The 27,873-nt window shown below is 39.8% G+C and overlaps 1 protein-coding gene across 1 annotated transcript in view; it reads left to right on the forward strand.

Moving 5' to 3' along the window:
• Positions 1–3: 3 nt before the first annotated feature.
• Positions 4–27,873, forward strand: part of KANSL1 (KAT8 regulatory NSL complex subunit 1) — a 203,598-nt gene continuing 175,728 nt past the window's right edge. Inside the window, exons 1-2 of the mRNA XM_014591831.2 lie at positions 4–132; positions 21,986–23,357. Coding sequence (XP_014447317.1) covers positions 22,069–23,357 — 1,289 coding nt within the window. The 5' untranslated portion in view covers positions 4–132; positions 21,986–22,068. The remainder of the gene's footprint in view (positions 133–21,985; positions 23,358–27,873) is intronic.

Raw genomic sequence — 27,873 nt, forward strand, 5'->3', positions numbered from 1 at the left:
GGGCCCGGGCTGAGCCGCCGCCGCGCGCCCCCGCCCGCAGCCGGCCCTCGGCGCCCAGGCCGGGGGGCTGTTTGCAAACTGCGCCCATTTTGTGGGGCCGAATCCGCCCGGGCTACGCTCCTCCATCACGTGGTAGGTGCTGCTGCTGCTCCTCTCCTCCTCCTCCCGCTGCCCTTTCTCCTTCTCCTCGCTCTCCCCGTGGCTCCCATTTCTCCCTCTCTTTGTTAGTTGTAACTAGAAAGGCAGGGCAGGGGAGGAAAAATCCCCGGAACTTTAAATGGCCTCTCCGGGCTTCCCCGCTGCGGGTCCGGGCTGGGAGTCGCCCCAAGGGCGGGGGTGTGCGGGGGCCCTTCGCCACCAGCTGCCGCCTCGTTCGCCAGGTTTTCCTTTGGCGTTCTATTTAAAAAGGCGGCCTGAAGAACATGATTTATTCCCGTGAAAAAAGACCCAAAACAAACTCTGGCTCTCGCCTTGAACTTCTCTTGACTGCAGAAGGCCTTTCTCTGCTCGAAACACACGTCTTGCGCGTTTTACGGTTTGTATCACAACTCTGTTTCATTTATTATTTTTGTTGGCTGTAAATTGAGGTCACTTACGTTTTAAAATCTAGTGTCCCTCAGGCGGACGTGTTTTTTTTTTTTTTTTTCTAAACTAGAAGAGGAAGAGGCATTTATTTGCTTTTAAGTGAGTTGGAATCTTAGTGCCTTTGGGGGGGGGCTGTTTTCCGGCTGACCGTCTTTTGATTCTAATCAAATAGTTTTAATTGTTTTCCATAGGATAAACAACCGTACTCCCTGTTTTACTTAAAAACCCGTTTGTTTTTCAATGTTGGAATCCCAATGTGGATTTTTAGAGAAACACGTTACTTAACTATAGCTTATTGATTGCCTTAGGGGAGAAGGGGTGACATGATGGCGCCACTTTAAATTGCTCTTTCCTCCTTCTCCGCCGTTTTCCCCCCCTTTATCCTGGAGGTCACTGGAGCATTTTCTGTGACCTATTAATAAAACGGTACTGGAGGGTGTTAGTAGCACTACTCGTAGGGACCACAGTTTGGCGACCTCAAGGGCCAGAAGACCCGAATGCCGCGGTCCCCAAAGTTCCGAGAAATCTCCCTAGTCCTGCAGCCTCGCCTCCCTCCCCTCCATTCACAATCCTTGTGTTGCCATCTCCTTTGTCACGTGGCTAGCAATCATTGTGTTTTTTTGTTTGTTTTGGGGTGTGTGTATGTATTTTTAAATTGTATCCCAGAGGAGCCTTCTCCCTCTTCGTTGGAGAGATCAAAATGTTTTAGAATCAGAGAACATTTTAAAATAAACGATAAAATTACATAATCTTTGCCTTGCATAATCATGATATATAGATTGTTACTGAACTTCGTCTGGAAAGTATTTTAAAGTATGGAAAGTAGTACGTTAGAGTATGTTTTCCAAGTTTCAGAATTGGTCTGTAGTTTCTATTTTCCCAGCTTTTGGGGTCATTTAAAGTACCACTATTTACAAAGGCTTAAGTGGGTGTGTTTCCCCTCCCCCTCTCTATAGGCTGTTCTTGGTTCCTTTTACAACGTGCTGTTTGACCAGTTTAGAAAATTTCAATTGTCTGCAGGCGTTGTCAGTTAAAACTGTGTTTTGGTTTTTTTTCCCTGCCTAACGGGATACTTTTGAGTAAATTTTCTTTATTTTTTTTTAACCTGAGGGTATTTCTTTGCCGTGTCTGTTAGGTTTTGATCCAGAGAATTTTTGCTTTTAATCTTACAGTTTCAGAAGAATATTACTCTCTTAACTATTTCTTGTTAGTTTTCCCCATAATTGGGTAAAGTCCTATTTTATAAATTATGAAAGTACATTCTCTGTTGTTTCTACACAGGTTGTTAGATGCATTTCCAACTTTACAAAAATCTATTGTGAGTTAAACATTTTTAAAAGTAAATATGAAATTAGTGATTCTTGAGTATGCATCGATCGTTTCCTTTTCTCATGTACATTTTCAATGGTGTGGACCATTTTCTTTGCTAACAGTTACATCATGTCATGTGATACGTGCAGTGTGATGTGTAGTTCTAAAAATAAGGCAAGGTAAAAATGCTCATCCCTTGGAAATGTAAGAAATGTATTATAAATGTGAGATAACCACCCACAGTTCTAGGATCTGAATTGGATTCCCACTAGGTTGATCTAACAAAGTATGCACTTTCCTTGACCTTTGGCATATTTGATATATTTGTTAGTGATCTCCCAATTTGAGGTGATTGACTTTTTATGTCTCAAATGTGAACTACTTGCAGGAAAACGAGATGTTAAAAAGGTTCTGAAGGTCTTTATTATGGTTAAGATGGTCGTCTAAATGTGTGTAGAATAAATATTTGTGATTTGTGGCCATGAGCAAGAGTTACCAATTAAGTATTGTTAGAGTCTCTGTCCACCTATGTGAATCTGTTTCAGTGAAGTATTCAGAAGCGTCCCTGACTTTTTCCTGAAAGCCTATTCAGAACATTAGTGTTTGACTTTTGGGCTTCACCAAAGTGAGATGCTAATTTTTTGTCTTAATTTTCTTTCTTCCTGCCTACACACGTTTCTTTCTATGGTTAAACCTGCAGAGCACTCTTTGATTGTTAGGTGACTTATCATTAGCCTATGAGGAAAATTCTGGAAGCTAGAAAATGAGTAAGCCTTAGTTCACTTACTTGTGAACTGTTAAGATGAGAAGAAAGGAAAATATACTCCATTTTTTCCTCCAAACACTGCCATACAAATACTCTTACATCTTATGCTACACTGTAACCAGTGTCTTTGTATACTTTGGATTTTATTGGGTTGACCATAGATTTTAATTGTGTTTTAAAGTGAATAACAAGTCTTTATGTTTTCTTCTGTTTGTGACCTGATTCATGTAATCTGTAAACATAGGACCTTGTGGTTGTTGAGAGGCTTTTTGAAAACGTATTTTAGTGTTATTTAATGGTTCTAGTTTGACCCTTTCTAGGGAAACTCGGTTACTTTGTTATATTAGAAAAGTAGTTTTTAAAATGTTCTTAAAAAGCACAGATTAATCCATACTGTACTGAATTTTCTAAACATTAATGCTTACTAATTATTTTTTAATTCAGCTTCTTTGGTGGGGGGAATGTTAAGTGGGTAGGGGCTTTTCCTTGGTGAAGCCATTAAGACACAAAAATTAGGTGAATTTCTTTCTTGAGAGCTGTATATGTTTTTAAAATTTACTACTTCCTCCCCTTATTTTGAGTGTAGAAGGGAGGAAGTAGTTTTGAGTAAGTATGTATCCTCTGTTGATTGTCCCAGGGCAAATCTCATTGACTGGTTTAGAGTTTTAAGTTGCACTTTCTCAATCTTAAATATTTCCCTGCCTTGATTTTGGTTAGAGTGTTCTAAGCCTCAGGAAACACATTTTACATTAGTATCCTTTTCCTCTTGCTTACTTTAGGAAGGAATACAGTACAGGTGTCTCAAATGAATGACCTTAAACACCTGGTCTGCCTGCTGTGATAGTGAAAAGTCTTGGACCATATCCTTCCTCTAAAATATGACTTTAACTATTTATTGGGAACTTATATTAATAAAACTGGATTTTGAATCCTTATGTTGCTTCCCAAAAAGTAGGTTTAAGTTAGTTTCTCCCCTTATAAATTGCCTGTTTGTCTCTGGGCATTCTGAAAGTCGTGCCAAAATATTCCTGCCAGACTGTAATAATTGAGAACACAAAATAAGACTCTCTCATGAGTATTTTTCATCCTCAAAATGTGAGCTCAAAGCTCAGATGAATCACAGTTATGCTTAGAAAAGACAAATATCCCACTAAATCAGAGGTCACAACATTCGAAGGCTTCCAGAAGAAATAGAAGGTATGGGAGATCCTTGGGTGTCACTTGCAGTTTGAAGGGAGAATTACGGGTCATAGGAAAAGACCAGTATCTACATTTGGGAGGGTACCTCTTAGTTACTATTTGTTTCTGTGTTTAGCCATGTATTTGTCTTTTAAAATGTAGAGTAAGATAATATAGTAGAAAGTAAGCCAGCAGTTGTGATTTAACCAGAAAGTCTGGACTTTAAAAAGAGTTGCAGTAGGTGAATTTTATGTGTTAAGCTTTTTGTATTAGTGAGGTAGATGCCAAAATGCAGAGTATGTGAAAACGACTTCACTAAAGTAGAGAGCACAACTCATACTTATCGAATGAAAAACCAATCTGAAAGAAAAATGTTAGATTGTGTATGAAGATTTTTTTAAAGAGTTATTTATTTAATTTTATTTGTTTCTGTTATTTTTAAATTTGACCAGAGACAGAAAGGGAAAGTGAAAAAGCAAGCCTCCAGGTCTGGGTCTTGAGATTGCAGTCAGCCATGTGGATATCTAGCCCATAACCACTCTGCCACCTGCTGGTCCCCGTGGATGAAGATTTTTAAACTTTTATGCCAAGAGGCCTTTCAAGGTGGAGAATTTCTTTCCCCTTTTGTGCGTGTGTGTGTGTGTGTGTGTGTGTGTGTGTGTGTCTGTGCGTGTGTGTGCGTGTGTGTGTGTGTGTGTGTGTGTGTGCGTGCTTTAGGGCATGTTTGCTCAGGGGAGACAGAGTCAGAAAGCAAGAAATCACCCTGGGGGTGGGGGGTGATGGCCACATCGCAATTCCTTTTTCTCCATTCCCTTCTTGGAATTTTGGGCATGCACACACATGTGCCCAGTGTGAATTTTAAGCCACCAGGTCTGGAACTCAAACCACAGTTGATTACATGGGAGTCCATGATGTAACCATTATGCCATCTGCTGGTTTCCTCCTCCTCTTTTGTAAAAAATATTTAATTTTATTTATTCATTCATTTTTAAATTTGAGGGGGGGGGAAGGAAAGTGAGAAAGGAAGTCACCAGGCCCAGGACTCGAACTGTGGTCGGCCATGTGGGAGTGTCTAGCACCTTAGCCACCATGCCACCTGCTGGTCCCTCCTCCCCTCCTTTCTTTTTTTAAGTTTATTTTTTCTATAGGTTGGGAGAGAGGAGTGAGGGACAGAGAGGCAGAGACAGAGAGACAGCACTCCTAACAGGTCCTGACTTCAAGATCCACCCCATTCTCAGCCATCCAGGGATCATGGGCATGTGTCTCCTAACCCCAACCTGGAAGAGTGTATGTGTTATACCAGCGTACATCCCCGGCCTTTTAAGTTCTTGTTTCTCTGTTGGCTAACAGCACAGTGTGGCAAATAATGGTTGCTTAATAAATGTTACTTTTGGGACTAGCAAGTGACTTGGTTGAGGTGCTGGATTCCACTTGGCTGACTGTGGTTGAATCCTGGACCTGGTGGCTTGAGAGTTGTACCAGGCGCTTGTGTGTGCATGTGTGCCCAAAATCCCAGGAGAAGAGTGGAGGATAGGGGATCTTGGCATGGCCATCACCCCACACCCCAGGGGTGATTTTCTACTTTGCTTCTCACTGTCTCTCTTTGTCTCTCTTGTGAACTCACATTCCCTATGGCAGAAAACAAAAAGTCACTTTCTGCAGGTCTTGATTTTCTAATACTTTATGCAAGGTGCATAGAATTTTAACTTTTGAATGTATCAGGAAATAATTTGGTTGTATGTGTTATTGCTTTTGACTTGAACTTTTTTTTGGTTTTTTTGTTTGTAATTTTTTTTTGTGGGTTTTTTTTTTTTTTTTTTTTTTTTTTGGTGGAGAGGGTTTTGCTATAGGGCACATGTGCTCGCCAGAGACAGAGAGAGAAAGCAAGAAATCACCCTCTACCCCTTTCCCCCCGGGGGTCCGGGACTCAAACCTCGAACCACGGTCAGCTACATAGGAGTCCAATGACAGCCATTACACCAACTGCTGGTCCTGTAGTTCTTTTTTTCTTTTTCTTTCTTTTTTTTTTAAGAATTAAAGTTTCACCATTAACTTTTCAGAGTAAGGTCAGTTAAAGTGGAGGTAAATAAAGTGCAATTTTATCTAGATGTTATCAAAAACTCTGGTTCTTATTACGTGGCCTAAGAATCCAAAATGAGATCTTACTCTGAATTTTAAGTACAGCAAATTCTGTCCTTGTTTGGAAAAAGTTGCTTGAGTGGCATCAAACTTAAAGGAGCCCCTCACCTTTTAAACCTTTTTTAAAAGTGCAGCTTAAGTTAGACTTGGTTAAATTCAATTGGATGGACAGTATGGGAGGATAGAAAAGACAGAATAGCAGGTTTGTTACTACATTAAACCAGAAATTGTTAAGGACTGATAAGCAGAGACTTTCTCTTGCTGCTTGGCCTTTATGACTGCTTATTAGCACCTCTACCAGAGGGTGTGAAGGGGCAGAGGCTAAAAACTAACTAGTTTCCAACATTTGCTGGTACAGAGGCTTTGTAGAAATACTGGTCTGCTGGGTTGAAAGTGTCAGGAAAGTTTCACTGAACTACTCACACATTACCATGGAGAGCAGAGGATATTTGAGGACCTTATGCATGTATTGTAATTGCAGATTTTTATTCCTTACCCTCCTAGTCTTTGGCTTCTCTAGGGAATGAAAAAAGGATGTTAGTACTGTTACACATCCCTGGCATTGGAAATAAGTAATTTTTAAAAGTCATTAATTTAGTTTACTCTAAAGGGATAAAGTAAGTTTCAGTGGGATCTCTGAAATACGGCCATGGATGACCCTCAAGATAATCTATTTGTGAATTATAATTTTTAAGAAGTCTTCAATTCTGGTATTGTTCAGAAGCACTTGTATCCTTAGGATTTGTTAGTGATAAAAGTGCATTTTCCCCCCTCTTTGCCTGTTAGCTAAAAACTGGTAGGCAATTCAAATTCAGTGATAAGATGGAAATAGGATGAAACACTCTTAAAGAGTTTTTGGAATAGGGACCAGCAGGTGGCATAGTGGTTGTGATGGTAGACTCCCACATGGCTGACCTTGGTTTGAGTCCAGGCCTGGGGGCTTGAAACTCATGCTGGGCACATGTGCCCAAAATCCCAGGAGGAGAATGGAGGAGAAGAGATTGCAGTGTGGCTATCCTTTCTGGGAGGTGATTTCCTGCTTTTCTCTCTTCCTGTCGAGTGCATGCACCCTGTAGCAAAAATTGCTCCAAAAAAACCCCAGTTTGGAATATAGTCATCCTGTATAAAAATGTAATGCATCTTTTTTTTTTATATAGCAAAAATATGGGATCGTACTTGTAGCTTGTTCTTTAAATTTAAATTTGTGCGTGTAGGACTTTTGATTGTTTCCCTGGTATTATGGTTTCTCAGTGGAAGAATTGTGCATATCTTTATATACCCATGAGAGCATTTTTGCTGGGTAGATTCCTAGAAATGTGATTGCTGGGTAAAATGTAAAATTTAGGTAAAATTAAAAATTTTGATATTGCCTTCATAAATATGTAACCAGGACCAGCAGATGGTGTAGTGGTTATGTCGCTGAACTCCCACATGGCTGTTTTAGTCCCAGACCCAGCAACATGAAACTCATGCAGAAGGCATTGCGTGTGGGCCCAAAATCTCGGGAGGAGATTGGAGGAGAAGGGATTGTGGTGTGCCCCTCCCCCCCATGGGAGGTGATTTCTTGCTCTCTCTCTTGCTGTCTCTTTCTGGTGAGCACACGTGCCCTGTAGCATAAATCTCTCCTAAAAAAAAATAACCAAGTTTAATCATTTAAACTATAGTTGAGGGGACCAGGTGAGTAGTGGTTAAAGCACTGTACTCCCATGTGGCTGACTGGTTTAAGTCCTATACCCAGGGGCTTGGAACTCATGTCGGGCCTGTGTGTATGTGTGCCCAAAATCCCGAGGGGAGAATGAAGAAGAGATTGCAGCGTGGTTATCCTCTTGGGGAGTGATTTCTTGCTTTCTGTCTCTTCTGATGAGTGCACTACCCTATAGAAAGTGTCTCAAAACCCAAAACTGCCGTTGAAAAATTAACCAGTCTTGGTTCAGGTGCTTGGCCATATAAATAACTAGAACTTAATGTAGTGAAGTTTGTCCTAGATTCAGTTGATGTTTCTTAAGGATGTTGTCAAGTCATGTGATCAGATATTCCTATTAACTTCCTAATGTGCTTATACCTGAATGCCTTTGGTATAGAACGGTCAGGCTTTTTAATATGTATTTTCTAGTCTGCCAGGCACTGTGCTACATGTAGGGATAGAGATTGGGTGGGGCAGGGGAAGCCATGACTTTTTTTTTTCTCCAAGACATATATAGTCTGGGGGTAAAAGTGCATAACCAAGTTCAAACAATTAAAGAACCTAGAGGAAAGGACTTCTAACTGAATCTGGGAAAAACGTATACTCTTGGGACTGAGTCTTCAAAGGAAAGAGTACAATGAGCAAAGCGTAGGGACAAAGAAGGGCCAGGAATCATACATGAAATTCAGGTGACTAGTGAAGACAGGTTGTATAGATGATGAAGGGGGCAGAGAGATGTGTGGAAGTTTGGATTCATCCTTATGCTATGCTATGGTCACTGAAGGATTTTAAGCTTGATGTCAGATTTAGGGTTCCTTCCTCCCCTTTCTGTCATTTTGGTAATGGATGCTAGATTGGAGGGCTCAGACAGGAAGGAAGAAGCATAGTTGGGAAAAAAAAAAAAGGAAAGATAATTGGGGACTATTACTGCCAGAACTACTGCAGTCATAATGAGGTTCTGAACCATGGCATTGCCACTAAGAATGGAATGAATGTGTCTGTCATTGAGCCTATTGGAACCCAGCCCTCTCAGTTCACCTTTCACAATTCAGTCAAAATGTCATCTCTTCCTGGAAGTCTTCCTTGACCTGTTCAGGTAAAATATAATGCTTTATCATCCAGACTACCTTGACACCTAATTTATCTTTGGTTTTAGCATTTCCTATACTAAACCACTAATTGCTGAAATCTTTCTGTTATTCATATCTGACATTAGTAGATGTTTAAAAGACATATTTATGCTAAAAAAGTAAGTATGATTGGAATCATGATTCACTGACATAAGGAATGTTGAGGAGCAGGAATTGGTTTTGGATATGGTATGGGGTAAGGGAATGGGTGTTGTATCTGAGCTGTTTGAAGTAGCTGTATGGGCAATAACGGGTAGGACTCTAGGCTTCACTGTAGATGATGTTTCCTCTGGGTAGTATTCCATAAGCCCACCTACTTCTCAGCCTAGAGGGTCTCCTAACATGGTCCCTAGGGATTCTCTGAGCATATTGTCTGTACTGTTCCTCACTGGTTTTATAGGTACTTAGTTGCAGTGGCACATGGCTATAGTCTCAGCTGCTTGGGAGCCTGAGGCAGGAGGATTGTGAGTTCAAGGCCGCCTGGGCAACATAGTGAGACCCTGTCTGTGAATGAATAAATAGATAAATCAGCCTCGGGAACCTAGCCAAGACCATGTCTGTAAATAAATAAATAGGTAGATAAGATACATAGCGATATTTAGTAGGTAGTTGGTGTTCCCTCGTTGGCTCTCTAAAGACTAAATTTAAAAATCTAGTGGCTAGAGTTAAGACCCTTACAGCTTAAATTTAGCATTAACCCACCTAGTGTAGAAGTAAAGCCTAAGATCTAAGATTTTGCCTCTGCATTTTAGTAGTAGTGTAATCATGGGCAAATTACTCACTTTCTCTGAGTATCATTGTCTCTATAAAATGAAGACAATAGTAGTTACTTTACAGTGTTATTGTGAGGATTAAGTAAGAATTTATGTAAAAACACAGCACAGTAACTGATAGAGTAAAAGATCAGTTAATGTTAGCGAACAACGGTCATAATAACTGATCTTCTAGTCAGTTATGATTACTTTAATAATTATAAAACTTTTCTGTTAAAAAGTTCAGCCTGTGGCATGAAGGTGTTAAAGTGTCTGGATCCCACATGGCCAACAGCTTGGTTTGAGTCCCAGACCCTGAGACTTGAGAAGCGTACCAGGTACATGTGTGTACATGCCTGAAATCCTGAGAGGAGAATAGAAGGGAAGGGATTGTGCAGTGGCCATCCCCCTAGGGGATAACTTTTCACTTTCCCTCTCTCTAGTGTGCAAATGTCGTATAGCAAAAACTTTAAAAAAAAAAAAAAAGAGAGAGAAGATAGGAAAGTGTTAGGGACTTGGAGGTTGAGACCCACATTATTTGTTTTTAGAATTATTTAAATTATTATTTATTATTATTTTCTTTTAATTTTGCTGTGTCGGGACCAGCAGATGGCATAATGGTTATGTCGTTGGACTTCCATGTAGTCGACTGTGATTTGAGCCCCGGACCTGGCAGCTTAAAAAACTGGGCATATGTGTATGCATGCCAAATATCCCAAGAGAAGAATAGAGGACAAAGGATTGCTTCATGGCCATCCCTCCGGGGGGGGGGGGGGGAAAGGATGCTTTCTTGCTTTCTGTCTCTGTCTCTCTGAACTCACACACACTATAGCAAAAATCTAAAAAAAAAAAAAAATTGTATGGGTCACGGCTGTTCACCAGAGAGAGACAGAAGAGGGAGAAAGTGAGAAAGCAAGCCTCTATGTCTAGGACTCAAACCTCATTCATCCAGGTGGGAGTCCAGAACCTTAGTCACCATGCCACCTGCTGGCCCCCCTCTTTCTTTCTTTTTTTTAAAACAAAAACAAACAAACAACAACAACAAAAAACCAAAACGGCATAGGATGTGTGCACGTGCACAGGTTTGGAGGAGAAAAGAAAGGAGTCAGAAAGAAAGCACTCATTAACAGGCCCATACATGGCACTCTTCCCTCTGGTCTCTGTGTGCAGGATCCTGGGCATGTGCATGCACCAGGCAGGGCCAGCATACAAACCCTCAGTCATCCATGTGGGATCTGGCTTCTGCATAGCACACTACAGAGCAGCTCATTTTTATTGTATAATAAAACTTTTGTCTCTCCCTCCCCATTGTATTCCCTAACAAGTCTACAGTTTGGTCTGTGGAAAAATACTTTCCAGCTCTGTAGATCACCCCCCAAGTCATCCTCATTATTCATTATTTTTTTTTTCCAGTTTCTTGATTAGAATTTTCTTATCTTTGCAAAATGTAACTTATACTTGAAGGCTCTCCTCACAAAGCCTTTTTTTTTTTTTTTTTTTTTTTTGACTGTTCTAGCCCAATAAATCAGTGCTTATAGTGCATACTGGGTACTAAGCTTCAGATAACAGCATGCAAAAGAAGGATGCTGTTAAGGAACTTTGCTTGTTTTGGAAATAGAATTAATTGACAAGGGACTTTCAGATAAATAATAGTGACTAAGTGCTTCATACCATTTATGCAGGAAGAGATTGTTATTAATCTATGAGTGCAAAAAAAGTTTTTTTTTTTTTTTTTTATGATGCTGTGTATTGAGCCAAAAAGGTAGAAGAAAGGCCTTCCAGGTAGAGAGATCACAGGGGAGATAGGACTTGGGAGTCTGTGGCATTTTGAGTCCATGCCACCTCATGTGCTTGTCCAGTTGTTATTTTAAGTTTCATCTTGAAGAATTTGAACTTGTGAAAAAGGCATTAGGAACTCCTCTAGGGAAGTGAGGTGGTAAAGGACTATTTGTGGAACTGAGGCACTTTCAGAAGCTTTGTGATGATCTAGGTGTTAGCTTGAAGACCTGGGCTCGGTTTGGTAGTGTTAGGAAGAGAGGGTCCTCAAATCCAAACAATGTCATAAGAAATAAATGGAAAGATTTCATCATAAAGGAGGTAAAGTTAGGAAGGAAAAGACAGCTTTCTCTCCAGTCTTTGTGCCATTATATTTTTATTTATATAATTTTTGTTTGTATTGGACCCTTAACATAGAATTTAGCGTCTTCACATTTTTAGATTTAAGCTTTAAAGGAGACTTCGATCATTCTACTGTGGTGACCCCACTTGAGTTGAAATTCTTGTTGCAGCCTCTCTTGATTATTGTAGTAGCTTCTTTGTTTGCCATTGCCACCTAGATGCCTTTTTTTTACTTTAACATGTCCTACCTGATTGTTCTGTAGCTCAGTCTTGATATGTCATTCCCACTTGAAAAACCTTTGATGACATTATGCTGTCTCTAAGGCTGAGTAAGGGTGGCTGTTCAGGGCTGTCCGTTAATGATCTGGCTTCAAACATTCTTTTCCATCTTTTTCTGTACTGCTTTCTCTATTAAAATAAGCTTTATATTTCAGGCAAGTTGTTAATTTCTTTTAAACCTCAGGATGCCCTGTGTTTTCCTGCAGCGTTGCCTTTTCTCTTGCCATTTTCTTTTACTAGTATGTCACATTACCATTCCCTTGTCCTAGCCTTTTACATAATGAAATTTTAGCTAATTTTCAAGACTCAGCTGAAATTTTTGACATCTTCATGGATATTTCCCTAACCATCCTTCTTCCTCCTGTTTCTTTTTTGTGCAGAATAACGAGGTAATGGTAAGAAAGAGGTTAATAGAAACCATGTTATTGGGAAATCCCCCCCATCTGATTTTTGCTTCTGCTTTCAGTGCAAGTACAGTTGTAATCCTTGGCTTGTTGGCCAGGCAAATGGCCTAAACGTCTTCGATCTCTGTAGCTTAACATTTCACAAGGTGGATGTTACCAGATTATTCTTGGATACCTGTAGTCCTGTGTTGGGAATTTTCAAGGAATAAAGTGAGGTTCTCATTTTCAGTTGTGGAGTTAGTTCCGACTTGCAATATTTCAAGCAGCTGAATATGTTTTGTTTTCTGGAAGGAGAGAGTCAGTGTGTGCATGTGCATGCAGGCATACATATATACTGTCTTTTATGTCTTGACGGTGGTTCTCAATTGGGAGATGTGATGTTTTGCTCTCTTGCCCTCTCCACCCCCATTTGTCTGGAAGTATTTTTGGTTGCCATAATTTGAAGAAAGGTACCACTGGCATCTAGTGTATGGAAACCAGAGATGCTGCTAATATCTGTAATGTTTAGGATAGCCTCATGGCAGACAATTACTCTCCTGAGAATAGTGCTGAGGTTGGGATATGGTAGTGTCAAGGCTCTGCCTTATATGTAAGTAGTACATTTTTCCCTCAGGTGCCACTTTTGTTAAGTTTATCCTTGGACTTATATTGAAATTTAGAATAGTAGAATCATGGTACAGGAAGTGACCTTAGAGGTCACATATTTAACTTTTATCCCAACTTATATCTGTCAGTGATTCTGCATATTAATAGATGTAATGCCAAAAAGTACTTATTTGTTAAATAAGTTTGGTAAAGGCAAACACTTGAATATTCATTATGACCAAGTACATTGCAGCTCTCCATCAGGGAAGTGTTTCCCACATGTGTTTGTTTGCTGAGTGTATTTAGTATCTTCCAGTTTCTAAAATTGTTCCTTAGAATAGGGAGAGAAGTTACCTAACCTCAACCTTTTCTAATTAAAGAACCTTGATTAGCTGGTTCTTTTGACTTCACAGGTTTACTGGCAGAATTTAATTTACATCAGCTATAGTAGGTACAATAGCAGCCCCATCTACGTTCGTCAGATGTGGCTTACTAGATGAACTAAAAGTCAGTGTATTTTGGGGCCAGTAGGTGGCACAGAGGTTAAGGCACTAGATCCCACAGGGCTTGCAGTGTGGTTTGAATCCCAAACCTAGTGGCATGATTATCAAGCTGGGTGGGTGTGTTTGCATGGATGCCGAAAATCTTGAGACCAGAGAGAAAGGGGCAGTGGCAATTTCTCTCTCAGGTGAGCACATGTATCCTATAGCCTCCATGTCCCTCTCCCTACCCCCATGTATTTGGGACTTGAATGCTCTAAGTGCACAACATGGCTTTATTATCTGTCCCACCAGTAAATTGGAAATTATAATCCCGATCCTAAATCTACTGCTCAGGTTGTTACAAGGATTAATCAGTTAATTATAGCTTTAAATGTCTTATATTCTTTGGAGAAAGGTGATTTATAATAAGCTGTTGTGATGTTTTTGTAAAACTCTTTTAGTGAGGTGGCCTTTCTTTGCTTTAAACTGTTGAAGAGTGAAACTTGAGATTTGTAGGGGTCAGATGAGATGGGAATCACGATTTCAGTTAGCATTTTGCTTAGTATATTAAATCCAAGGCATTTAACCATGATATTTTTCTGTACTTGGAAATTTTTTTTACTCTTAAAAATTTCTGTTATTTTATATTTGCTTGTTTAAAGCAAATAACAAATAACATGTTTATGGTGGATAAATGAGCCAAATAACAGAAGAACTTACCTGCCTACCTATTTGAACAGAAATAGTGTATGTTTCATTTTGTAATACTGTTTTTTCTTACTTAACAGTGAAGCAAGCACTTTTTCGTGTCAGTACATATAACTCATGTCAGTACATATAACTCTGCAATGCTGTATATTTAATGGTTGCATGGTATTTTAGCTAAATAATTCATAATTTATGAATCATAATTTATTGTTGGATATTTTAATTATGTTAAGCAACATCATGTTTATAGATTGTTGGCCATTGTAGTTTGTTTCCTTTTTATTGTAAGCAGCATCATATAATACTAAAACTAAGTCTAATGATAACAGGGAAAAGAGAAAGAAAAAGAAGTCCTAAATGTAGTTGGTAGTTTATGGCACTTGTAGCTAGTAGTGCAAACATACTTCCATGTCTGTTTTTTAAAAATAATTATTTAGGGACCAGCAGTTAGTGTAATGGCTATGTCGCTGGACTCCCATGTAGTCGACCGTGGTTTGCACCCCGGACCCGGTGACTTAAAACTCACGCCGGGCGTGTGTGCATGCGTGCCCAAGATCCCGAGAGGAGAATGGAGAAGGGGTTGTGGTGTGGCCACCCCCCCCGGGGGGTGATTTCTCTCTGTCTGGCAAGCACACGCGCCCTGTGGCTAAAACCTCTCCAAAAAAAATTACTCAATTTTATCCATTACTTTGATTTTGTCAGAAAGGGAGTGAAAAAGCATACTGCCGTGTCTAGGACTCAAACTGCAGCCAGCCATGTGCGAGACCAGCGTCGCTTGCTGGCTCTTCCATGTCCATTTTTTGGGGTATGGTTTATTTTTGTGTGTATATGAGTCCTCAAGTACAATGATATTTTAGAGTATTATTTGTTTTATGTTTTTCCTTTAGCTTCTTGTCCCCACACTATAATAGCGCAAATAATTTGTGCAAGGTACTAGGCTGAGCAATTGAAAATATTCTCTTAATCACAGCAGTCTTCTGAAGTAGCCTGTGTTAATTTGTACATGAGGAAACTTGAGGGAACAGAATAGTTAAGTACTTTATAGAAGGTGGAGTCTGGATGGGAACTCAAACCTGCTCACTTGATCTCCCCTTACTTGTGGATGTCCTTGAGGGTAATGCTAAGTCTTAGCATGTTAGTAGATGGAGAGCTAATTGGCTTGGTAGCTATAAAGTACTGCACAAGCAAAACTGGATGCTGTGGAAGATCATGGATACATTCCCCCAGTCTGCCTATATAGATGTCAGTGGAGCCTATTATACTGGCTGGCTGGGAAGGGCATGATAGGGAGAGTTGATTGCAGAGTGAGACTCTGTTGAGGGCATTTGTGTTTGTCTCTGTTTCTCACTTTAATGGAAAAAAAACTTAAATATATAAAAATATGTTTCAATAAGAATTTAAATGTATATATAAATATATAATATTTATATTTAAGATGTTTAGTTATTTTTAAAAAAAAAAACAAGCGATATTGTTTCTTTTGTTTAGAAAATGAAGATTTAGGAGATAGGGATAGAAATTTCTTCTGAAGTGGTCACTTCTTCCCCAACCCTTCTGTTAGACAATTGTATTAGTAACTAGATGACTCTTTAGTAACTACAGTTCATCCTCTGGGGGTACTGAGACTAAGGAGAGAGTGTAAAGAAGATAAAATATTGCCTTGAGCTGCACATGGTTAATGAATGTCAAGTTCATAAACATAATTTCAAAGCACTACGACTGAGAAGTTTTCTTGGAAGAGTTAGAATTTGAGCCAGTATATTTTTCTTTAAGTTGTGAACTTTAGAGAATAGAATAATACTAAAATAATTTTGGAAAGTTTACTATTTAAGTATCTTTAGTGGTATGATGTTAATTATGACCCACTTTATGTATAATGGATCCAGGTTTTTTTTTAAAGTTTTGTGTAAATTGTGTAACATCTGTGTCTGGCCTGGGTCCCTAGAGGGAGACTATCCTGCCATTGCTGGGTCCCCAGAAGGAGACTGTCTTACCATTGCTGGGCAGTTAGGTGCAGATGTTCTTTTCATATGTTGTAGTAATGATCTGGTAATGGTGATATGCCTCCTTGGGTTGCTGTGTCACCTATATATTGGTATTAGTTCAAAAGACTAATACTAACTCAGTTGACTTGTTGACTTGTCTACAACATAACATATTAGGAATTAGTATTAAATTTAAATTTTAAAAAGTTTTGTTTATTATTATTTTTTAATTTGCTATAGTGCATGTGCTCTTGGTGGGGGAGAGAGAGCAATAGGGAAAGTGAGAAATCTCCTTCTGGGGGAATGGCCACATGCAGTCCCTTCTCCATTCTCCTCTCAGGATTTTGAGCATACATGTGCACATACCCTGCGTATTTTTCAAGCCTCTGGGTCTAGGATTCAAACCGCAGAGCTGGCCGTGTAATATTTCAGCTGTCTTAACCACTGTACTACCTAGCTGGCCTGATCTGATTTTTTTACACAGTATTTGTTAAAATGTAATCCTAGAGCATACTTTTGGTTAATTATGTAGAGTAATAGGCAGATATGACTTGTATACGTATTGTATATAGGAACTTTAGTTTTTATTTTTTAATTTAGACAAATTTTGTTTTTGGAGAGGTTTCCACTATAGGACACATGCTCTCGCCAGAAAGAGACAGAAAGGGAAAAATCACCCCCCAGGGGGGATGGCCACATTGTAATCTCTTTTCCTCCATTCTCCACTCAGGATCTTGGGGACTCATGCACACATGCCCAGTGTGGGTTTAAGCCACTGGGTCCAGGACTCAAACTGTGGTCAACTACCTGGGAGTCCAGTGACATAGCCATTATGCCATCTGCTGGTCCCTGTGTATAGGAATTTAAAAAATAATTTAAATTTATTTTTATATGAATGATTTGAATTATCATACTGAGAAGAAGCTTGGTATAAGTTCTGCAAGGTCTACCATGCTATGTTGGTATTGAATAAGATGAAAATGTTTGACCAAATTGGAGATTGCCCTCTTTTTCTAATGGGTGTTAAGAGAGAAAGATTGATTATAGTTAAGTGATTTCACTAACTTTCTGGTCTCCGTACCTCTTTTAACTATTAAAAATAGTTGTGTTTTACTCTTTAAAATAGTTGAAGAGGGGCCAGCAGATGGCGTAGAAGTTGTGTTGCTGGACTCCCACATGACTGACTGTGATTCAAATCCCAGACCCAGTGGCTTGAAACTCACACCAGGTGTATGTGTGTGCATGCCCAAGATCCCAGGAGGAGAATGGAGGAGAATGGACTGTTGCTTGGCTTTGTTCCCTGGGAGGGTGATTTCTCACTTTACCTCTCACTTTCTTTCTCTTTGTCCAGTGAGTACACATGCGCTAAGGGAAACAGAGTTTGAGAATCAGAGAGCTTTTGTAGGTTATTATCTGTTGACAATTATTAAATTAGAAACTCTTATTTTGATTCACAACAGCACTGTGTGCATGCATGTGCAAGAAAGAAGCACTGCCCCCACCCCCAACCCCCCAAGAGGCTTTGATTGTGCTGTGATCCCTTTTCCCAGCCCTTCAGTTCCTTAGGATCCTGGGCAAGTGTGTGTGTGTCCCATATGTTTTAGGGGATCTGGTTATGGTTGGCCATGTGGTTTTCATCACTGCAGTCCTGGAAACTAATGACTGCTTTAGAGGGTGAGGCTGTATTAGAAACTATAAGGAATTAAAAAAAAAATGTTGGGCCAGTAGGCAGCGGATGGTTGAGGTGCTAGATAGACTCCCACATGACCAGTAGCAGTTCGAGTCCTGGACCCTGTTTGCTTGCTTTCTCACTTCCCTCTGTCTCTCTCTGGTGAACACAAGTACCCTATAGGAAACTTAATAGAAAGAAATAATAACAAATAAATTTAATTTAAAGAAAGTTATTTACTAAGTCACTTTAAAATAACAAGGCCAGGGCCAGCAGGTATCGCAGTAGTTAGGGCACTAGACTCCCACACTGCTGACCTTAGTTATAGTCCAAGTCCTGATGGCTTGCTTTCTCACTTCTCATACATTCTCTCTATTAAGTAAGTGCACATGCCCTATAGCAGATTTAAAAAATCATTAAAGAAAAATCCATGACATATTATAAAAAGTAAACTTAACAAAAAATTAACAAATAACCTTGTTTTACATTTTTTGAAAAAATTTTTAATGTCTGATTTAATAGGAAATAGCTCTGTTCTCATATCTGCTTCTGTAATGCATTGTATTATGATAAGTTTTGTTGAGTGGGCATATGTAAAGAAAAATCTACCCTCTCTCATTCATGTATGTAGTTGGAAACGAGAGGGATGTTTTAGTAGTCTTCTCTTTAAATTTAATGTATTTATTTTTTCATTGTCAGAGAGCTCTTAAACTCACCAGAGAGAGCACTCCCCAGTGGGGTGTGGTCATATGACAATCCTTTTCCTTCCATTTCTCCATCTCATTAGGATTTGTGGCATGCAGGCATGTAGGCATGCTGAGCTTGTTTTTTTCAAGTTGGATTGTGGATTCAAACTGCAGTGGGTTCTGTGGGATCTGAGTCCCTAAACTACTGTGCTGGCTCAGTAGTCTTTGATTATGGGGATGTCCTTTGACTCTTCATACCCAAACTCAACAAGTTATAGTTTTTTTATTTTTATTTTTATTTTTTTTGGAGAGGTTTTCGCTATAGGGCGCGTGCGCTCGCCAGACAGACAGAGACATAGAGATAGAAAGCGAGAAATCACCCCCCCAGGGGGGATGGTCACGCCGCAATCCCTTCTCCTCCATTCTCCTCTTGGGATCTTGGGCACGCACGCACACGTGCCCGGCGTGAGGTTTAAGCCACCGGGTCTGAGACGCGAACCGCGGTCGACTATGTGGGAGTCCAGCGACACAGCCATTACACTAACTGCTGGTTCCCAACAAGTTATAGTTCTGTAGAGGCTTTTTGCTATGTGGTATCTAAAACTATTATCAATTTTTCATATTTTGTTACATTCAAATCCATTGGTCTACCTTGTGTATACTTACGCTTTTTTTTTTTTTTTAGGGGGTAGAGGTTTTTGCTATAGGGTGCATGTGCTCGTCAGAAAGACAGAGACAGATAAAGCGAGAAATCACCCCCCCAGGGGGGATGGTCACGCCGCAATCCCTTCTCCTCCATTCTCCTCTCAGGATATTGAGCACGCATGCACACACACCTGGTGTGAGTTTAAGCCGCTGGGTCCGGGACTTGAACGGCGGTCAGCTACATGGGAGTTCAGTGACATAGCCATTACGCCAACTGCTGGTCCCCTCAAGCATGGTTTTCTAACATGCATTGGCTATTCGGGTGTTTATGCAGATCTTCAAAATGCTGATGCATTATATTATGTAATAACAAAAATTCACATTCATTAATGTCACATTACTCTTTTTTAATCAGAAACATTTTTTAAGTATTGAGAAAATGGGGCCAGCCAGGTGGCATGGTGGTTAAAGTGGGTAGATCCCAGCTGGCTCACTCAAGACCTGGTGGCTTGAGAAACAAGCTGGGTGCACTTGGATGTGTGAACATGCCTGCCCAAATCCTGAGAGGAGAATGGAGGATAAGGGATTGAGGCTTTATTATCGCTTGGGGGGGTGTGTGTGAATGTTTCTCATACATCCCTGCCCCTCTCCTGTCTGTCTCTCTGGCAAGTGCATGCTCTCTATAGCCAATTTTTAAAAAAGGTAAAATGTTCAAGCTCTTGATGGTGGTAGATACAAGTTATCAAAATCTAACCTTAGCTTGAAAATGCAAGATTTTGTCATTGGCACTGAATATCGCCAGTAATTTTTCTTGAAGTGGCAGATTTGCTTTGTTCATTTTTGGAAAAATGTCTGCTAACTATCCACATTTGAATAATTACAGATTGTCAGTCATTCTGCCAAGTAAAAGCCATGTCCATGAAAAAAACTTTACAGTTGAGCCTGCAACTCAGTGTGCAAGCTTTTTTCCTCAGACCTCTTACAGCAGCACTTTATGTGTACTTTTCCCTTTTTATTTCATAATGTTAGGAAAAAAGGTCATACAGGTCATGATTTACTAAAATTCATAATATTTATTGCTTTATCAAGGACATCTTATTAGAAACTGGCCCTAAAACAAAAAACCAAAAAAACCCAAAAAAACTTCAAGTAGAGACTACAGTGCTTCTTAGTATAGTTTGGTGCCTTTGCCTTGAGTTTTGCTAAGGTATCAGCAATTTTGCTCACCTGTGTTTGCATCATCATTGAATACAGTGAAAAAGGCAAGTAATATTTTGGTACATTTTATTTCTTGGATCTCCATAATGGACTTAGAGACTCTGAGAAGTTCAGAGACCATACTTTTTTCTTTTCTTTTTTAAATTTATGCTAGAGCTTGTGTACATGCATATGAGAGGGAGAGGGATGAGAGAGAAAGAGAGGGACAGAGAGAGATTAAGTCCCCCCCACCCCCCAATCTGTTTACACCACAATCTCCCTTTTCCAGTCCTTCAGCCCATTGGATCCTGGGTACTCACATGCATGCCTAGTATGTTTTCAAGCTGACTGGCTGAGAATTCTAATTGTGTTCACTATGTGGGGTCCAACTTCTCTCAAGCATATTACTGCTATGCACAGAGCCAGCCCAAGTTCACACTTTTTTTTTTTTTTTTTGAGAGATTCTCACTATAGGGCAGGTGCGCTCGCCAGACAGACAGAGACAGACATAGAGACAGAAAGCGAGAAATCACCCCCCAGGGGGGATGGTCACCCCGCAATCCCTTCTCCATTCTCCTCTCGGGATCTTGGGCACGCACGCACATGCGCCCAGCGTGAGTTCTAAGCCACCGGGTCCAGTATGTGAACTGCAGTCGACTACATGGGAGTCCAGCGACATAGCCATTATGCTAACTGCTGGTTTCCCCAAGTTCACACTTTTAAGAGCAGCTGGATTAGTTCTTTATATAGGTTTCCCTTTGTTCTCAGACCAAATAGATAAAAGGGAGTGAAGAAGAGAGAAATGATTGAAATTTTGTTGTTGTTGTTTTTTCCCTATTTTGGTTACTAAATAAAACTGTGCCATTACCCAAGATAATGAAACAAGTAAGTATGTTAGAAGAAGAAAGCAAGTTTGGAGTTTTGGAGACTTGAAGAACAGAGAGGGGAAATTTTTTCCTTTCTTTTAAACTTTCAAAGGGCACATATGCTCTCCAGATAGCTGGAGAGGGAGAAAGCTGTACTGAGGACAGGGTATACTAAAGTAAATCTTAGGCTGAGAGAAAGGAGCCAACAGAGATGATGATGAGCTGTCTAATCTGAAAGGAAAGAAAATGGATGAAGCAAATTGGTATTATGGGTGTTGTATAGTGAGCCTTGCAGTATAGTCTCTACTTGCAGAGAAGAAAAATTGAATTCTTTGTTCAGAAAAAATGCACAGACCTATGGCAAATAGTTTTGATTTTGTTGTGTGTGTGTGTGTGCGTGTGTGTGTGTGTTTGGTGTGGGAGTACAGGGATTTTTTTGTTGTTGTTGTTGGATTATAGATGTTTTGTTTGTTATATTTGGTTCAAGAAGCTAAAGGGACCTCCCCCTCCTTTAAATGCAGGTGATTTACCTTTAACAATTTATGATTCTCAGGATGGAACTTCTGTCTTGGCAACTTCCAATCAGTGATAACAAATGACAAGAAAATAGGGTAGAATTATTTTTCTTCTGCAGGAATTGTACTGGTCCCTTTCACCTCCCCATGAAAGATACTATAGTCTCCAGAAGGCTCTGTAGTGTTTGCTTTCTGGTCAGTTTGGACAACAGCTCCAAGTAGTGCTTGTATTAAAAATATATCTGTGGTTTTGGAATGTATTCTGACTTATAATTTCCTTTTCTTTTTTTTCTCTTCTAGTCTGTTCTCTGGGGAGGCGGTAAGGGGCCGTGGAGCTGGCCTCAGCACCAGGAGAGGCTGGACTTCCTGTCTCTCTGTGCTGAATGGCTGCGATGGCGCCCGCTCTCACTGACGCAGCAGCTGAAGCACATCACATCCGGTTCAAACTGGCTCCCCCGTCCTCTACCTTGTCCCCTGGCAGTGCCGAAAATAACGGCAACGCCAACATCCTCATTGCTGCCAACGGAACCAAAAGAAAAGCCATTGCTGCAGAGGATCCCAGTCTCGATTTCCGAAATAATCCCACCAAGGAAGACTTGGGAAAGCTGCAACCACTGGTGGCATCTTATCTCTGCTCTGATGTAACATCCGTTCCCTCAAAGGAATCTTTGAAATTGCAAGGGGTTTTCAGCAAGCAGACAGTCCTTAAATCTCATCCTCTCTTATCTCAGTCCTATGAACTCCGAGCTGAGCTGTTGGGGAGACAGCCAGTTTTGGAGTTTTCCTTAGAAAATCTTAGAACCATGAATACAAGTGGTCAGACAGCTCTGCCACAAGCTCCTGTAAATGGGTTGGCTAAGAAATTGACTAAAAGTTCAACACATTCTGATCATGACAATTCCACTTCCCTCAATGGGGGAAAACGAGCTCTCACTTCATCTGCTCTTCAGGGGAATGAAGTGGAGGGATCTGAATCTGGGGACTTAAAGGGGGGTATGACCAATTGCACTCTTCCACATAGAAGCCTTGATGTAGAACACACAACTATATATAGCAATAATAGCACTGCAAACAAATCTTCTGTCAATTCCATGGAACAACCGGCACTTCAAGGAAGCAGTAGGTTATCATCTGGTACAGACTCCAGCTCTAACTTGGGGGTTGTCAAGTTGGAGGGTAAAAAGTCTTCCCTGTCTTCCATTCTCTTCAGTGCTTTAGATTCTGACACAAGGATAACAGCTTTACTACGGCGGCAGGCTGATATTGAGAGTCGTGCCCGCAGGTTACAGAAGCGCTTACAGGTTGTGCAAGCCAAGCAGGTGGAGAGGCATATACAGCATCAGCTGGGTGGATTTTTGGAGAAAACTTTGAGCAAACTGCCAAACTTGGAATCCTTGAGACCCCGGAGCCAGTTGATGCTGACTCGAAAGGCTGAAGCTGCCTTGAGAAAAGCTGCCAGTGAGACCACCACTTCAGAGGGACTTAGCAACTTCCTGAAAAGCGATTCTATTTCAGAAGAGTTGGAGAGATTTACAGCTAGTGGCATAGCCAACGTGAGGTGCAGTGAACAGGCATTTGATTCAGATGTCACTGACAGTAGTTCAGGAGGAGAGTCTGATATTGAAGAGGAAGAACTGACCAGAGCTGATCCTGAGCAGCGCCATGTACCCCTGTGAGTAGAACCCATGCATAAAGTCGTTCTTGAGGAAGTGTCGGGACAAGGAAGGAAGACTTAGTGAATCATCTTATGGAGAACATGGGGTTCTTGTGAATAGGTGCTTAGGTTCCATTTACATTTTGAAAATTTTAAGTAGATTCGTGCATATACTTGTGAAAAAAATGAAAGACATTTCTGATACCTTTTGTACTTAAAAAGATGCGCCTTTTTTGGGGGGGAAGTCTTGTTTTTTAAGGAAAAAGGGGGAAACATCCTATTTGCAAAATTGTACCAGTACTTTTTTCAAAGTGAATAATTAGATTTCTTTTGGAACTTTGTATAGAACGTTTTGGTAAACTTGAATGGCTTGACTTCAGGTTTTGTTGAGTAAGTGAGGACAGATGTTCAGTTGACTTAAGTGATTCTGATGGGATTTATGTTATTTTCAGTTGACTTTTCAGCAGAGAGCCTACCCAGTCCTCAATTTTAATACTTGGTGATTTTCTTACATTTTAAGGACTGACAGAGAATGCTTCAGGATTGTTTTGTGTGTTGCATCTAAGTCCAATCCACTTTAGTGACTTCATTCTCTTTCTAAAAGAGCAGATCTTTATCAGATTTGTATTTTATTTTCTCTCAGCTAAGTTTAAATGGATTGACATATTTGAGATAAATTCTTGTTTTTCTTAATCAGTTTGAAAAATTTTCTACATAAGCTTTTTATGGGTGCCACCTCAAATTGGCATGATGGAGCCAGAAACTCTTGTTCTTCTCCAATCCTGCATTCATGTACTAGATAAGGAAATGTTTTGTGATAATAAAGATAAAATAGTCTACATTAATGCATTTATAAGTGATAGACTTTAGAGAGGGGAAACATGAGAAGTTGGAAAAGAAGGGAAGGATAGTTGACTGGTAAATCCTCTTTCATATCCTTTTTTAAAAAAATTGCTCTAGGGCGTGTACACTGCTGGAGAGATGGACAGAGAGAGAGAAAGTGAGAAAACATTCCCCGCAGTCCTTTCTTCATTCTCATCTTGGGACTTTGGGCACACGTGCAGTTGTGCATGGCATGTATCTCAAGTCACTGGGTCTGGGACTTGAACCACATAGTTGGCTATGTGGGATCCAGCCGCCTTAACCACCATGCCACTAGCCTTCATTTCCTCTTTCCATAGAGATCTAAGCATTTCTAGAGAAGGCCGACATGGGATATGTTGGAAGAATTGGTTTTTCCTTGCCTGTAGTAAAAAGGTAATTTAATATTTTCACTGGAGAGTAGTTACTAAGATAGATAACTACGTTTTTAAGCAGTAAATTTCCTTGTTTCTCAGTTTGTTTATATTAACCACATGGATAACATTGTGTATCTGAAATGAAACCTTGTTCTTATTTTGAGGGAAAAAGTCTGGTTAATTCTTGTGAATTTCTTTTAGACTTCCCTTTTCATTTGTTAGTTCATTTTCTGGAGTCCACTTCTGTATTCACATTTAAAGCAAGTATGTTTCAGAGGCTTGCTACTTTTGTAGCATAACTATCTTTAAATGAACTAGTAGTTTAAATCAGCTTGCCAGTGTTTGTGGTATTATCCCTCTAGGACTTTGTTGCATAAATCACTGCTTTAAAAATATCTTGGTTAATGTTAAATATTTTGTGCTTAAAGATGTAATACTGTATGTAGTGAAACATTTTTCATGGCCTGTATTTATCTTGTGTATTTAAGAAAAAACATCTAGAGTCTATAGGCTTTTTAAACATAATTGCTTATTTTTTAAATTTGCGGTAGGGCATATGAACTTACCCGAGAGAGAGAATGAGTGAGAAAGTGGGATGGCAAGCTTCCAGGTCTGGGACTTGAACTGTGGTCAGCCATGTGGGAGTTCAGTGCTTTAACCACCATGCCACCACTGACCCTGAGTCTGTTTAACCTTTTTTCTTAAGTCTACAAAGTTTTTTTTTTTTTTAAATATTTTTTATTATTATTTTTTAATTTGACCAGAGAGCAGAAGAGAAGGGGAAAGTGAGAAAGTCGGCTGCCAGGTCTGTGACTTGAACTGTGGTTGACCATGTGGGATTCCAGTGCCTTAACCACTAACTACACCACCTGCTGGTCCCACCTATAAGCTTTTTATTTTCAATACATTGCATTAGAAGCATTTTAAATTTTATTATGGTTGTTTCCAAAACTATGAACTCTAAATACTTAAGAGAACTTTTTTGTTTAAGAATTATTTATTTAATTTGGTTTGTTGTTATTATTTTTTAATTTGGCCAGAAAGAGAAAGGGAAAGTGAGAAAGCCAGCCACCAGGGCTGGGACTCGAACCATGGTAGCCTTGTGGGAATCAAACACCTTTAACCACTATGCCACCTGCTGGCTCCAGAGAGAATTTTTTTATTCCAGAGGGTGAGCTAGTGACTTCAAAAAAGTCTGTTCATTCATTACTTTGTGCTGAGCATTCTTTTTACATAACGAATGGTTTATTGTTTGGAAGGATATGAAGTATCAGGATAGGCAGGGATCATTTTAGGAAAATTTGGGGTTTAATATTTCAAGTAAGTGAACTAAATAATGCTTCAAAAAGTTGAATTTCTAGGACCAGCAAATGGCTTAATGGTTACGTTGGTGATACCCACATGACCAACCACAATTTGAGGCCTGGACCTGGAGGCTTGAAACTTGGAGAGTAGAGGAGAAGGGATTGAGGCCCCCAGGAATTGACCATCCTCCCTGGGAGGTGATTTCTCATTCTCTGTCTCTTTGTCTCTGTCTGTCTGGCAAGGACTCATGCCTCTAGTAGAAACCTCTCCTTAAAAACAAAAAATGTTGAATTTCCTTGCCTCAGATTACATATATATTTTTAAGGAATTATTTAATTTTTATTTATTCATTTATTTATTATATTTATTTGACCAGAGAGAGACAGAGTGAGAGAGAGCAAGAGAGAGAGAAGGAAAGTGAGAAAGCAAGCCACCAGGTCTGGGACTCGAACCAAGGTCGGTTATGTGGGAGTGTCCAGCACCTTAACCACTATAGCACCTGCTGGTCCCATCTCAGATTATATTAAAGAAATGAAAACTTGGGTACTGAAAGTACTGTCAGATAAATATTTTTTGTACATTATAATTGTATTTATATTAAAACCACCAATAAAGCATTAAGTAAGTTACTATGCAAGACCACTGGATTGATTTCTTGAGGTATTTCATTACTACAGGTGTTTCTTGACCTTGTAAGTATTTTAAAGGTTTTCAGCAATTAGCTAGACAATGAGAGTGGGGGCATTGCTTTAATGATTGTGCCTTTTAGATTAAGGGGTTAGATAATTTTTCAGGAACTTGACCCAGTTGGTGAATTTCCACATTCTCCTAGTAGAGGGCCTATATTGTACTTCTTTACTAGAGGCAATGGATTAAATTTAGTCTGTAGATAGCCATGATGAAAATATTTAGTAGAGGAGACTAAATTGGAGTTGGAATGAGTTGGTTTTAAACAATGGTTTAAATTACAAGTGGATGGTTCTTAAAAAATTACAAGGACTTCCACCAAGAAATCAATTTTGTTTTTCTCCCCTACCTTCAAGAGGGAAAACAATGTTTTATTTTAAATCCTTAGCACATGCTAGCAGTGACACCATGATTGATTTTTGTACATTGCTGAGTTTTTTGCTATTACAGATTTGTCAGTGTATTATACTTGACTCTAAACCATGTATTGTTAAGTTAGATGTGTTAGAGAATGGCTTTCACCCCCTTTTTTTGTGTTAATACTTTTGGTTACCTCATTTTATGTTTGGTTTAACTCTTACACCTTTTTGTTTTAAATTCTTCCAGAAAAACTTTTTAAACTTTTAATATTTTCTTGTTTTGGTATAGTGGACATAAAAACGTTCCTTTGAAAAATGCAGCACAATGTTAGGGTGATTTACATCATTGTTCAGTCACTGTTTAAGGTACAGGAATTTAAACATCTAAATGATGAGACTGAGAAGGAAGTTGCATATTTTCTTTTTTTTTTTTTCTTTTGGAGAGATTTTTGCTATAGGGTGTGTGTACTCGCCAGAGAGACAGACAGAGAGAAAGTGAAAAATCACCACCTAGAGGGGATGGTCACGCCGCAATCCCTTTTCCTCTATTCTCCTCTTAGGATCTTGGGTACGCATGTACCATGTGCCCTGCAAGACTTTAAGTCACTGGGTCCGGGTCTTGAACTGTGGTTGGCTACATGGGAGTCCAGCACCATAGCCATTACTCCATCTGCTGGTTCTGGAAACTGTATATTTTCAATCAATACCTTTTTGCTTTTTCTATTTTTTCTCTTTTATTATGCCACGTATGTGTATGTGTACACTAGAGGTTAGGGGAGAAGGAAGGAGAGAGGAGGAGGAGGGGCAAAGCACCCCTCAGTGGGGCCTGGTCACTCTACAATTGTTTTTCCTCCAATTCATCTCATCAGGATTCTGGATATGTGTGCACATCCAGTGTCTAAGCTGCTGGGGTTGAAACTTGAACTCTGATCAGCCATGTGGGAT

The sequence above is a fragment of the Tupaia chinensis genome, unplaced genomic scaffold (assembly GCF_000334495.1).
Source record: "Tupaia chinensis unplaced genomic scaffold, TupChi_1.0 Scaffold000624_1, whole genome shotgun sequence".
Taxonomy (NCBI): domain Eukaryota; kingdom Metazoa; phylum Chordata; class Mammalia; order Scandentia; family Tupaiidae; genus Tupaia; species Tupaia belangeri.